Source organism: Glycine soja, chromosome 3, assembly GCF_004193775.1.
Source record: "Glycine soja cultivar W05 chromosome 3, ASM419377v2, whole genome shotgun sequence".
Lineage (NCBI taxonomy): Eukaryota > Viridiplantae > Streptophyta > Magnoliopsida > Fabales > Fabaceae > Glycine > Glycine soja.
The window spans coordinates 41260959-41274850 of record NC_041004.1 but is presented as its reverse complement, the minus strand read 5'-3'; the positions used below and the strand labels follow the sequence as shown (position 1 = coordinate 41274850).

The 13892-nt window shown below is 33.6% G+C and overlaps 2 protein-coding genes across 6 annotated transcripts; one reads left to right on the top strand and one right to left on the bottom strand.

Annotated features, from left to right (window-relative positions):
- Positions 1 to 469: 469 nt before the first annotated feature.
- LOC114407093 (serine/threonine-protein kinase PCRK1-like) lies at positions 470 to 5230 on the bottom strand. The gene is made up of 5 exons (XM_028370063.1): positions 4920 to 5230; positions 3820 to 4223; positions 3149 to 3409; positions 2030 to 2152; positions 470 to 1478 (listed from the first exon to the last, which is right to left on the bottom strand). Exons 2-5 carry the CDS (start codon positions 4207 to 4209, stop codon positions 966 to 968), a joined length of 1287 nt encoding a protein of 428 aa, XP_028225864.1. The 5' UTR covers positions 4210 to 4223; positions 4920 to 5230; the 3' UTR covers positions 470 to 965.
- A 3229-nt stretch (positions 5231 to 8459) lies between these two features.
- LOC114407092 lies at positions 8460 to 11717 on the top strand. Of its 5 annotated transcripts, XR_003665594.1 has the most exons (5): positions 8460 to 8878; positions 9385 to 9500; positions 10831 to 10894; positions 11111 to 11136; positions 11365 to 11717. XR_003665594.1 is itself a non-coding variant. In XM_028370062.1 (3 exons), the coding sequence occupies exons 1-2, from the start codon at positions 8557 to 8559 to the stop codon at positions 9296 to 9298; spliced, it is 423 nt and encodes a 140-aa protein (XP_028225863.1). In that variant the 5' UTR covers positions 8460 to 8556; the 3' UTR covers positions 9299 to 11136; positions 11365 to 11717. The 5 variants fall into 5 exon arrangements, 1 of the variants encoding a protein (XP_028225863.1); XR_003665595.1 differs by having other exon boundaries at positions 10777 to 11136; XR_003665593.1 differs by having other exon boundaries at positions 8460 to 9500.
- Positions 11718 to 13892: the final 2175 nt, after the last annotated feature.

Here is a 13892-nt window from a genome sequence, read left to right as displayed (position 1 = left end):
TCCTTACAACCAGCTGATGATTTTTTATTATAATATATTCACAATGTAAACTTATAATTTTTATTGAAATGTTTTCTATTTTTTACAGCTAAGCCAAATGTTATGACTTACTAATGGCTTAATGACTGGGTGTTGCTGTTTGGTGCAACACACTTAACCATCTGTGTGTGCCCATGTATATAGAGAAGAAATAAAACCCTTTCTGACTTTAATTTAAGTCACGCTAGGTTTAAATTTCTCATATTATCAGCCATTATCACATTATCCAATAACAATTGTGTTCTGGCTTGGGAACAAGTGTCAATACATAATGATATGAAAAATTTACAGACAAATATCAACATATCAAAATTAAACTCATCATAATAATTCATGCATTTGTAATTAAGACCAAAAGTTCACCTCATTTTAAACCTCCCATGGAACTATATCAGTTCAACCAAAGAAACTTGAGGATAGTGTGATTTCACGCAGGAATTGCCTTTCTAGGTTTTGAACTTTCATTTACCAATTACCATGCAAGAATCATTCATGCATTTTGTGCATTTGATTCAAGACACTGCAGAACTTCTATGGAACTCTTAACAAAAGTAGTAAAATTACAAGATGCTGTTAAAGATTAATTTAAAACTATAGCTAAACTATTTTACAACCATTTCAGTTGAGTGATTAATTTCCAGCATTATGGTTTCTCTGAGAACCAAAACAAACAGAATCATCAGATATCCTCAGAAACCTATTGTCTCTCCTAAAATTCATAAATCATCCCTGAAAATTTCCTCAAGTAGTTTGACAAGAAAGAAAAAACTATGGTAGTTGGTAAGTAGCATGTAATGGCAGATTTGTACACATCCTTAGAAGAGATGAAGAAGTTGCAGACATTGAGAAACATGCTGGAGCTCTTCCCTTATCGTGAAGAAGCTTTGCTCCCAAGTAACAGGCTTGAAGGCTTAAAGCTACAATAATCAGCATGTTCTTACAAGCTTTGGTCTCCACATCCTAACAAACCAATTACTTTCTCCGAGCTTCTGATCCATGGTTCGTTTCTTGTTATTTGTTTCAGTATCCTGGGAAGCTTCCAATGTCACCACACTCCTCAGGGGCAACTGTGGACTAGAACTGGATGATGATTCTACCATTCCATTTACCATTTCCAATACCTCACTCATCTTTGGGCGATTCTTTGGATTTTTTGCCAAGCATTGGTTAGCAATCATAGCGAGTCTCTGGGCTGACTTGAAGACTTGTTTCTTATCAAGTCTTGGATCTAATATTAGTTGAAATTTCTTCCCATCTGATAGGTATGGCCTTATCCATTCCAACAACTTCTGCTCACGCCTGGGGCGATTTCGATCTAAAGGGCGCCTACCAGTGATGAGTTCATAAAGGAAGACACCGTAGCTCCACACATCATTCTTTGAAGTTAGACGTCCGGTTTGAACATATTCAGGAGCGGCATATCCCATTGTTCCTACAACCTAACAAACATAGACAGCCATATGAACACAAGTAATATAGAGTCACTGGATTACACTTATCTATGGTTGAGTTCTGTTTGGATAATATGCTACAGACTTGAACAATAAAAGAGGTAGCAACAAAGGGGTGATTTAACCATCTATTATCTATATGCCCATGTTGAAATAACAATAACAGTGATAAGATGAAAGGTGAATTTAGATTGAGTAAATGTTCTATGTTTAAGAAATGAACCCAAGTTTTGACATAGATGGCTATCAAAAGACACCCAGAGCATTTCTTATGATTTTCTGTACTGAATTATGATTCTTTTTTTTTTTTTATCAATTTTCAGTCATATTTTTTATCAATCATTCTATTATATCAAATAATTCACATGATCATTTTATTCAGCCCTATTAGACCAGCAACAGCTTTACAGACAATTAAAGTTCAGGCCCCTAGTCTTATGTTGAATTTCTCTACTTCCTCATGTAAATAATCAATAGAAAAGATTAAAGGCAAAACAATATATATTTACAAAATCGTAGATTAATACACTTAGACATACCGCCGTTGAGACATGAGTCAGTCCATCTGATGGTCCCAACCTTGCTAACCCAAAGTCTGATAGCTTTGCATTCCACTGTTCATCCAATAGGATATTTGAAGATTTGAAATCTCTGAAAATTATCTACACAATGCACTCACAGTTAGCATCAATCAACTGCACCACAGATCTGAATGGTAAATAAATTTAGCATGACATTGGTCGAAGTATTGCCTTGGTGCAGCGGTAAAGTTGTGCCTTGGTGACTTGTTGGTCATGGGTTCGAATCCGGAAACAGCCTCTTTGCATATGCAAGGGTAAGGCTGCGTACAATATCCCTCCCCCATACCTTCGCATAGCGAAGAGCCTCTGGGCAATGGGGTACGAAGTTTTTTTAGTTTTTTATTGGTCGAAGTATTCAAATTTAATTCCTCCCAGATCCCATTCTTCTTTTTTGGGTAAATTACATTTCTCTCTAGTAATATATTATATGCTTAAAAGCTTAAATTACACAGCCCTCTCCTCTATTTTACAAAATTACACTCCCTTTCCCTAAGATTAATATATGTTATGCTTTAGTCCATTTTAATGTGCATGGGCCTCTTACCTTACGAATAGTTTTCCTATCTTTGTGACCCTCTGCTTAATATGTAGCCAGTTTTGAACCTTCACTATTGACTTTGGAATTTTAGAAAATGAAATAAAGATTGTAAGTTCCAAAGGCATTAAAAGGGGTGTTTAAAAATCATTTTTTCATTTAAAGTCCTAAAATCAATGTAAAATCAATTATAGTATGCTTAAAATTAGCTGCCCCAGGCCCAGCCAAACTAAAAGTTGTATGCAGAGGAAAATGTCCCTCGGAAGCTCATTCATAGTTGTTCATTACAAAAAGGATCATGTACATTAAATTTTACTAAACATTTCATCTCTTAGGGGAGGGAGTGTAAGTTTTAAAATAAGAGGTGACTCGAGAGTCGAGACTAGAGAGGAAAGTATAACATAACCATTATTCAGGCAAGGAGAGAGTAATTAACCCTTTTCCTTTTGGGATGTGATGTATATAAATGTGCAGAAAAAAACTCTAGACCAGGCTTATTAAATTGAATAGGAATTGATGAAAGTTTGGCTATAAACCTATACCTGGAAATCCATTTCCTCATGCAGGTATGTTAACCCACGAGCTGCATCTCGAGCTATTTTTAATCTCCTAGTCCATGGGAGAGGAGTCTCTGATCGGTGAGATAAATGGTGTTCCACACTTCTGTTTGGCATGTATTCATAAATTAGAAGCCGCTGGATTCCTCTTTCATCATCATCAGCACAGTAACCCACTAGTTTCACAAGATTGGGATGCTCAACAATGCCCAGAACATTCACTTCTGTCACCCATTCCCTATGGCCCTACAGGGCAAAAGTAAAGTAACAAATTTAAAGTGAAGGAAAAAATACATAGAAAAGATTAACACATAATTCCTATCTTGTGTACCAACCAGAGCATCTTACTTGACAACAGAAATCTTCTAGCCTCAAGTAAGGTTAACAAAATCAAAATGTGACAATTTAAAAGTTTTTGCACCAGTTAAATTTAACATATGGGAACACCGGAACAGAGTTAGATTATTTAAGTGTCTAACCATGTCTACATGAGGCAACTAATGTGACAATTCAAAGCATTCAAGTTTTATAATATATGCATTATAACTTGAATTATGATATCAGAACACAAAATGTATATATCATAGAGCAAAATAACTACACACTGGTGCATGGCAATACCTTCACTAAGATAAAAACAGAAGGCAAACTCTTACCTGCATTCCTCTTTTACTAAGTTGTTTAACTGCAACTTCAATTCTTCTGGAGGAGTCCTCTGCGCTTCTTATCAATCCCAGGTAGACACACCCAAACCCACCCTCTCCGATCATAACAGAGCGACTGAAATTCTTCGTGGCTGATTTCAGTTCAGATACAGTAAACACTCTGAGGTTGCTGGGTCTCTGGGACAAACTGGGAATTGCATTCCTCCTCTGGGATTCTGAGCTGCCATTGTCTGAAACATCCTGAGAATTTAACTCAGAACCGGATCTTCTAACCTCAGCCTCAACACACATGGAATTGTCAGATCGACCCGATGTTGACTGCAACTGCAAGCCTTTCGGTTCATCTTTTTTCTCTCCATACGAGAATGGAAAACACTTCATCGCTGCTGACCGGACTGCATTTCCATTTTCAGAAGGGAAAATAAAAGTTGAGAGTTGAAAAGCAATACAGCATATAAAGTCATATATGGTGAAGATTGAAGAGTCCTTAAATTGAATTCAGAAAGAAAAAAATCACCCACTTGCATAAAAAAAACATATAAAAAAACCTTCCAAAGCAGCCTTATCAGCCTAATTCTCCCTGTCATCAACATCTCCAATTTCAGATAACCCAAACATAAATGTTTTCAATCAATGAAAATTTTTGCATGTATATTTTGCCCCCAACCAAAGCTAAACAAGTCAACAGCATTTAGAGAACCAATTCTGATCTAGGAAGTGCCCAAATTGGCCATCCATACTAATACTAATAGAAACTAAGTTTTGCTTTTGGGAAATACTAAACAAATCAAATTTTTGTCTTGGAAATAGTAAACCTCCATACTAATAGAAACCATCCATAAAAAATAAGTCAATTTGTTGAACTACACATAGTTAAAAATTGCTAATAGAAACAAAGTTTTGTTTCTAGGAAATAAATTAAGACTAGAAACTTAGGAATTGTCCAAATTGGCCATGCATACTGCAATCTGAAAGAGGAGAAGCCCAGTATCGTTTGAACGTGTTCAGGGTCAAATGGGATAAATTGCTAACCCTTTATTTAAATGAAAAGAAAAACAAGAAAAAGGAGAGATTTTGAGGTTGAAACTCACCTCTGGTTCAAAAGAAAACTTTTGATCTAATAAGATTAAGATGCTGGAAGTTCCCTTTAGGACAAGATTCTGAAGAGGACCACCCTCACAACAACATAACTCATTTGCCTCGAAAAGTGAAGACTTTTTGAGAATGAAGAAGAGAAAGACAGAGTCCAGTCCAGGCTCGGAAGGAGAAGTTTTCCACACGGCAGCTTCTGGCTTGGTCACCTTAGTTTACCAAACAGAGTTTAAGAGCCTAATAAAGTAAGTAATAGTCAAACCTTCGTTGCATTGATGTGTCATTAAGAGAGGAAAAGGAATGTGAAAAGGGTGTTTAGGATTTGACTCCAATGAGCACTGCTGCCGTATGAGACGGAACAAACAGCTTGTGTTAAGGTTAAATGGTTAATGTTAGTGGACAATGTCATCAAAGTCAAGGTCCCTTGTTGGTGAATGGATACAATCCAAATCACACTTTAATTTCTTATTCCCTCTCCCAAGTTTGTACATGTATTTAAAAGTTAAACCAAATGGAGTTCTATTCTTTCTAACATTATTTTTTAATTAATTAAAATTTATTTGGATTATAAAATTACATTTCATCTGTGTCGGTGTAACTGTCATGCTAAATCATTTTACACAAATCAAGAAATAAATAAATAAGCGAACGAGAATAATAATATTACAATAATTTTATTAAATTAACCTTATTATTATTAATTCATTTTTTAGTTCATATTATTAATATTGTAAAGAATATATATAAATGAAAAAAAATAAATAATATTACATGAAAAAATTAAAATGATAATTATTTTTAAAAAAATTAAAATAATAATTATTTTAAAATAATTTTTTCTTCTTACATAATGATTATTATAAGATGAAGGAAGTAAGTGGAATGCAATAAATAAGGAGTGTTCTTTAACAATATTTTCTCTAACATCTTTATTATTGATTAAAACTTATTAAAAATCATCCATTTTTGTGGGAGAAATTTTTCATTTAATGACTATTTCTTCTTAGTTGAGAAATGAAATCTATCAAAAATTGTAGTTTTTAATAAATTTTGACTAATCTTAAGTATTTTAAAAAATATTAAGAGACATTGTCGCTATCATTTTTAAAATTTTCTTGCTCTATGTAAAAAAAATTTAAACAATACTTGTTATGGAACAAATGAAATTCATATCATAAAAATTTATATATTTTTTATATTGTACTAGTACGTGAAATAATATGATATACAGTTTAGATTTAAATATGTTTTTATTCATTATTAAATTAGAGTTTTGATTTTACTCATTTTTAGTCTTTTAAAGATTTTTTAAAATATTTTTTTGTTCATTTTAGAATTTGTGTCACTAACAAACCAAATACATACTTAATTATTTTTGGAGTGACATGCACATAGAAGAAGCATGACATTTTGAGTGTGTGTTTTAATAAGTGTTGTTGTATTGGTAAAATTAATTTTGAATGAAATTAATTTTAATTAAAATTGATTTTGAAGTGTTATAATTTATATTTGAATGTTTTTATTATAAAATCACATTAGGAAAAAGTTTAATATAAATTTTTTTATCAAACACAAAAATTACTCAAAATAACATTAATACAGACTCAAATTTATTCAACTAAATCACATGGAAGTGTCAAACATATTGGTAAAGTCATGATCAAGTTTGACTAGATCTAAACTCAAAGTTTGGTGGCTACTAAAGTGGAACCAAACAAACTAAGTGTTTTCCATGGTTGACTCGAGGTAAACAAAACAGAAGAAAATGTTAGTTTCGTATATATATATTTCGGTTACGGGAATATGTTCTTTTTTTTTTTTTTTGGACAAGGTTTATGTACGTTTACTTTCTATCATCGTGTTATATTCCCATTTAAGGGAAGCCATGCTAGCTGGATTATGCTCAAAGAAGATGATATATACTTTTGCCAAGGTAAGATAATCAATCCAAGCATGAAGCATGTGCACCGCTCAAACATTATTCACTTACTAGAACCATCTTTACTCATTAGAAAAAAATCCTTATAATTTATAAATAATGAAATTTTTCGAATGCCTCTCCTCAAGCAACTTTACTCTCCCAAACAATTTGAAAATATGACCAAAACATTACTTCTATGGGTTTTTCTATTGATCAACATCCTCATGTTTTCAGCTACTGGGAGCACATTTACTACAAAAATTGAAGATCTTTCCAGGCAACAAAAGGAAATCAAAAGTAACAATTTTTTTTGCATGCAATCCTACTTCTCTTTGTCTAATTTCTTATATAAAAAAATCAAATTCAAAAAGCATTTTTTTCTGGGGCATGCATGCAGCCATGTACGGTGTGATCATGGAATCAAGCAAACCAAACACTCAAAAAAGAACAAATCTAGGATTGCATGTTGTCCAACACACAAAGGTGTCACAGAAATCAAAATAACGTTAAGGATCATAAGGGGAAGAATAGTGCAAGCACTTATTCAATCAAATCTTCATCCTTGTTCATTCCCGTGATGCTTCTGTTTGGTTACTTGTTTTGAATTCCAAGGCTTAAATTTATTTACAGTGAAGGCACTACTAGTGATGCAGATGTTCCTTCTCTTCTTAATTTGTGTATTGTAAAATGTTTCTCTGTGGGCTTTATTTAGTAAGTCTCCTCTTAAAGGATTAATTCGTGGGTATATTTTTTAATGCTCGATGATGCAATTGTGTGTGAAACTAATGAAAATAAAAGTTTTATCGTAGCCATCAACATTTTGTGATTTAAAAGTTCCCTGAAAGCATTTTACAAATCAAAAGAGGGGTAAAAAATAATAATGTAACGATGCTATGTTTTCAGCGACCAACTTTGGTGTTTGGTTTGAGCATTATCTGTTTTTGAGCGACTCACTCCTATTTTCCTTCCTCTCTTTCACTTCTGCAAGTTGGAACCCCCTTTTCCTTCTTCTTTCTCTTCTTCATCTGATCCTATTTTTTTCTTCTCTTCTACGGCTGCTTTCTTCTATCAATTTTCTTTCTTTTCTCACTACACAGCTCTGCCGCCCTGCAACTGCATCCTGTTTCTTTTTCTTTGTTGACTCTTAGTTATCCTCTTTTGTTGTCCACGTATATGTTTTGTTTATATAGTTTTTACTGTATTGTATTTAATGTGTTTAATTCACATATTAAAAGTTATTTTCACGAATGTAAATACGAGAATATAGTATTTTTATGTTTGTTATAAGTTTTAAAAAATAATTTTTAGATAATGCCATTTTTTTTTGTTTTAAATCACTAATATTAATAATTTTTTATTGTATTGAATCTTTAATATATAAAAATTTGTTTTGAGTCTTTATTTTCGGTTAATCAATAACATGTCAATATCAACTCATATATTAAAAAAAAAAACAAGAAACCTACTTTAGGAGATAAAAAAAAAGAGTAAATTACAATGATTATAAATGTGGTGTGCTTTTATTACACTTCACATTCTTATTTTTTTTTAATCCTAAAAAAAATAACGTAATGATTGATTTTCCGTTTCATTAGCTATCATTTGATATTTCTTATAGAAGTCACCCTTTGGCAAGCACGTAAGTAGTCGTTGATGGTAACACTTTGCTTGCGAATGCGAAGCATAGCAATTACACCAAGGAAACAATCAATACCATGCAATATATGAAACCGGCGTTTCGAAACGCGGCTTTCTACTGCCACGCCTTTTCTCGCTCCTTAACCTTAAACTCTAACCCTCTCCACCTCGTCTCCCCATTTGGAAGACCCCAAACGTTTCGCCTCGCACCACCCATTTCGTGCTTCTCCTCCTTAATGGCGTCTTCGCTGGAGAAGCAATTCGACGACTTTAGGGTTCAGTTCGAAGAATCTGGAACCTTGCGCGAACGAATTCGAAGCGTCGTTTCGGAGATCGAGTCCTCCACTAGACTCATCTATGTCACCCTTCTTCTCGTTCACCAGTCTCGCCCCACTCCCGGTACAACCAACCACACTGTGTCCCTCTTCTTCACTTAACCCTAACCACACTAATTTCCTTTTTTTAACTTTTTTTTTGGACCGATTTTGGGTTTCTCTATCGTGTACTTGTGGTGTGCAAATGGGTTTGTTTGTTAAGGGTTGAGTGTTAAGTAGAAAGCATCAAAATCCAAACTTGTGTTCCGCATTTTTAGGTTTAGATGATTTTGTTATCCATTGAATACCTGCGATGAATGTTGAGGGGGTGAAGTGTATGATGTGGCAAGGCAAAGTGTTTTCTCATTATCTCTTGTATCTGGTTTTTTGGGTTTGAACAACAGAGCTTTTAGAGAAGGCCAAGTCTCAGGTTAATGTGTTAAAGAAGCAGTATAAGCAACTTGCTGAAGTTGTTGGAGGATACCCTGGGCAATACTATAGATGATTAAGTTCGGAGGAACTGTTTATCTTCTAACTTTTTAGTGTTTTTTTTCTTCCTTTTTGGGTATGTAATCTTTTTGTGTGTTGTAGGTATCATGGTGATTGGAAGAGTGAGACGCAGCCCGTAGTTTCGATGCTTACTTTTATGCACTGGCTTGAAACAGGAAGCCTTCTCGAGCACAAAGAGGCAGAGGAAAAACTTGGGTGTATGTCTTAATACTCTCGTGTTAGTTATTGCCATGTCAATCAATGTTTTATTCATTAGGTAGGTAGGTAGGTATGCATGCATATGTTGATGTCATTGCGCATTATTAATAACTATATATTACTTCAATGCATTATATAGTCCTAAGTTTTTAAGCAGCAGGGGATTGTAAGTTTCAAACTGATGTCTTTCGTAAAATAAGCATATGCATGAAAGAGTTTCACGGTTAGGCAAAGTATTGAAGGACTTGGTGTTTACCACATTGATATCTAAATCGTAAACAGGGAGAAGGGAAAATAAAAGGAACGCCATGCATAAGGGCAGAACTATGTGTCCAATATTTGGCATTAATTAGCTGTACAGCTTTCACATAGTTGTTCTAAAGAACTCCATATCATTCATGTTGCTATATAGAAGAAACAGCCAACATTATTTTTGGCATAACGAATGTCCTGCTGAACTATTGTTATTTGTTCTACATTGAGATATTCTAAATCTAATGAAGGTTGCACTTTACACTGGTGTAGAATGGTAAGATCAAGGGACTGGGTTCTTACATATATAATTTATAATTTATTATATAGGTACTTGTAAGCTGTAAAAATCTGAACCATTGATTGTCCAATTGGTGGGTATCAACTCAATACTTTAAAATTTAATGCGTGCCCTACATATTAGAAGTACCAAAATCAAAGATTATTTAAACTGAAATACCTAGAGTTCATTGTTTTACATTTAAGAGTCTTGCCTCATGTAAATTTCCATTAACACGAGTTTTAACATCTAACTGGGATAGCTAAGCATATTTTGGACAGTTAAATTTTCCAACCTTTTTCAATGCTATTCTAAATAATAAGAGCCATTGTGATTGAACTTATGATTGTAATAAACTTCTATAGTTTTATATCAAATTATATTATTGAACATATAGTTCTTAGTTGATTGTTTATGTCAATTTATTTGTTTATCTTCTATTCTTCTATATGCACCATGCCCATTCCTGTCTTTTGTGACTCAGAATAAGTGGAAACAAAATGTATTTGTTTTTTTTCCTACCTGTTTTTTTGCCATAATGTCAACTACTTTCCGCACATAGCACTGAGATTTATAAGTTCTGTTTGCTTATTGTTATGTTGCAGCGAATAATAGTTCAGAATTTGGCCTAGATGTTGAAGATTACTTAATACATGAGCCTTCTAAATATGTACATGCATTAATTTTTTCTGTGTAATGATCATTTATGGAGATGAATATGATTCTATTGCATGTTTTCTTAGGCGGGCTTCCTTCAGGAAGTGGTGACTAATTTAAATATGATTTTCATTTTGAAGAACATGGGTATGGCAGTCAGAATCAGCAGGGTTTCCAAGGCAAAGGAGCTCAATAACCAAATGTGTAATGTTATAATGTTATATTTAGTCATTCCTCATTAGTACAGATGATTCTTAAGTTTTTTACTCTGATTAAAGAAGTCAACCAAAATCATCCAACCCACAACTCCATCTTTTGATTTGAGTCATAGGTCTAGTTTTTACCAATCACATTGCATAGCTGATTATGATTTCAGAGTTTTGCTGTTTATACTGATGTTGATACATTTATACCATGCAGGTGTCTGTTTTATGTCTAATGAATTGGTAAGAACTTGTTTCCTCTTAATTGTTACATATCAACTTGTATAAAATAGAGTAGATATTTCACTACATGTTTTTAACCATATTGTCAAGAAGAATATAGACTAGAGATGGATGAATGTTTGTATATTTGAACCTACATATACACAACAGATTATCAAACTTCTGTATGTTTAAGGAAAATACATCATGACAATTACACCTTATTTTGCCATTCATTTGACTTTGCAGCCGAGGTATGTGGTGAATCAAGTGACTGCTGGGGTGGGGACTATGATTGTCTAAGGAAGGTCTTAAAGTTCTTAACAGATCTCCATGCTGCATTCCGCATGCTTAATTTTCGCAATGATTTTTTGCGAAAGAAGTTTGATGCGTTATTACTTGTACCTTGTCTATGCATAATTTCTTTTCTTTCCTGTTGTCATTGCATTACCTTCATCAGATAATGGTGCTGAGTACTGATATTGTATTCTCAGTGTTCTCACAAATATTTGTCATCTTAAAACAATATTGGTCTACTAAACTATAATAATTAATACAAGCTGTGTGTACCAAAGGTATTTGCGGCAGTTTACATGGAGTTGTATTCACTCATACCATCTTTTTGGATGATATCTTTCCACCATTGGCTTGTCAGGCATGAAGTATGACTTAAGAAAACTAGAAGAAGTTTACTATGATGTTAAGATTCGGGGTTTGACACCCAATGGTGAGTCAGTCGGAAACTTAAAAACTATGGACCTGGAATCGAAGGACAATCTTAAGCTTAAGTTGTGATACCTGTGGACTGAAAGCGAGACCTTCAGTACATGGAGCTTTACTAGCTTCTCAACAACTATGGACCTTAAAAACTTTGATAGGCTCAGCTTGCTGTTAGCTGTAACTGGAATTCTATTTCTACTGGTTGATGAAAGCAAGATTCATGAGTACGGAAGTACAATTGCCAGTATGTGGTGCTGACTCAAACATCTTGAGAACTGAGAACCCTGTATTTCCAATGTTCCAAATGGAAAATATAGTACGTTGAAGTTATTAATGCTTTGTGGTGAGTTGAACGGGGATTTTCAATTCAATCCACAGTGGACTATTTGAAGTTTTTTTAAAACATTTCACCCCTTTGGTTAACAAGGAATTGAATGAAGTTGTAATTTCCTATTGCAAAATAAATGTTTAAGAGATTAAAGAAATAGAGAATAAAGATGGTAATTCATTTATTCTTAACAAGAAGCACGAAGGTGAGGTATTCAAAATTAAATAAGTTAAATTATTATTTTATAAAAAAAATTAGGTTATCTAATAGGGTGTTATAATTTTGAGGAATTTAAAGGGAATTCGAAGACTGAATTCTAACGGCTCCGATGACGTCAGGATATGATAGTTTCATAGTCTAAAATAAAATCAATAAGAATTCTAGTCAGAAGTTGTTAATTTGCAGTGTGTATTTCACAACACACTTCACTCAGTTGAGAGAATTCAGTCAGAAGATTACAGTGTGTACAAATAGTTTTACATTGTTATTTAATTATAAACTAAACTACTGCTTAAATTAATTTAAAAATTAATAAATTTTTTATATATGATAAATTATGATTGAATGACTATATAATATTTAAATTAAGAAACAAAGTGGTGGCTATTTTTAAGACTACAAGTCAGTTTTGCAAAAGCGAATGTTGAATGAAACAAAAGAATAAGGTCAAGTCCTATTATGTAGCAAAAAAAAGGTCAAGTGAGGACACCAGAGCAAAAAGTTAGAAACGGCCAACGCAAGCTAGTTCTCAAGACAGTTACACATACACATAAGAACAACACACCACTGGAATCTACAACTTAGCAAACGAAACCAGGAGCTAGCCCCATTATACATGCCAGTAATTCTCACATCTTATGCCCAACATAAACCTTGGACTATATTATAAAAAAGTAATCGAGCTTAGTTACTTGCCAGCACAAATAAAGAGCCCCTTTATTAGAGCAACCATATATAATATCATCATACTCAACCTATGCATGTAGCTCTCATGCATGGACTACCCTATGTTTGAACTTGCCATCTAAATTTCTATTCCCACCATCTTCTTGAGAAGTTCCTACCACATCGTTGTAGTTTCCTTTAAGCTTGGAATGGTGGTAGTTTGCACTTTCAACACTGCTTTTTGGGTTATTGATATTGGCCTTTTTCCCATCACTTTTCCCCTTCCAACGCGATTTCTCTGTTGTTGGCCATATATCCCACCTATTCCTGAGGCCTTCGATTCTCCCAAGAGAGACGTGACCACTATAAATGCTATAAAAAAAGCTAGTAGTTTAATCTTTATTCTTCAAGCACTTTAGCTTCCTTACTTAATATCTATAAAAACGCAAATGAAGGCTTTATGTACCACACGGATGCCAATTATTTTATATGATTGTTGTGGGCTTGTTAATATGTGACAAGATAAGGTGGGCTTTCGCGCAATTTCACTATAATTTTATTTTTCAATCTCATGCAATGACAATCTAAGCAAATCTTGTTAAACGATATGCATGGAGTAGGATAATGGTATATATAATACTGCTTTTAACGAGTGAAATTTTTATACAAGGTCTCTTGTTTGATCATTGATGTGAATTTTTCCTACGAGGGTCATATCAGCTAATGAAATCCTTCTGACAACTCATGACTTATCCTCTGCGGTTCTATGGAATTATTTTAATGTTTTTCTTTGTTTGCTGTTCTAAAAACTAAAAAGGCAGTAAAAAGCATAAGTATTCTTTTT

Bases quoted from the DNA above. Each gene is read 5' to 3' on its own strand.
- LOC114407093 (XM_028370063.1), bottom strand. From the start codon at position 4,209: ATGAAGTGTTTTCCATTCTCGTATGGAGAGAAAAAAGATGAACCGAAA. The intron at 3,410-3,819 runs GTAAGAGTTTGC...TTTGCCCTGTAG, and splicing joins TTAGTAAAAGAGGAATGCAG to GGCCATAGGGAATGGGTGAC. The intron at 1,479-2,029 runs GTATGTCTAAGT...TATGTTTGTTAG, and splicing joins TGACTCATGTCTCAACGGCG to GTTGTAGGAACAATGGGATA.
- LOC114407092 (XM_028370062.1), top strand. From the start codon at position 8,557: ATGCAATATATGAAACCGGCGTTTCGAAACGCGGCTTTCTACTGCCAC. The intron at 8,879-9,197 runs GTACAACCAACC...TTTGAACAACAG, and splicing joins CCAGTCTCGCCCCACTCCCG to AGCTTTTAGAGAAGGCCAAG.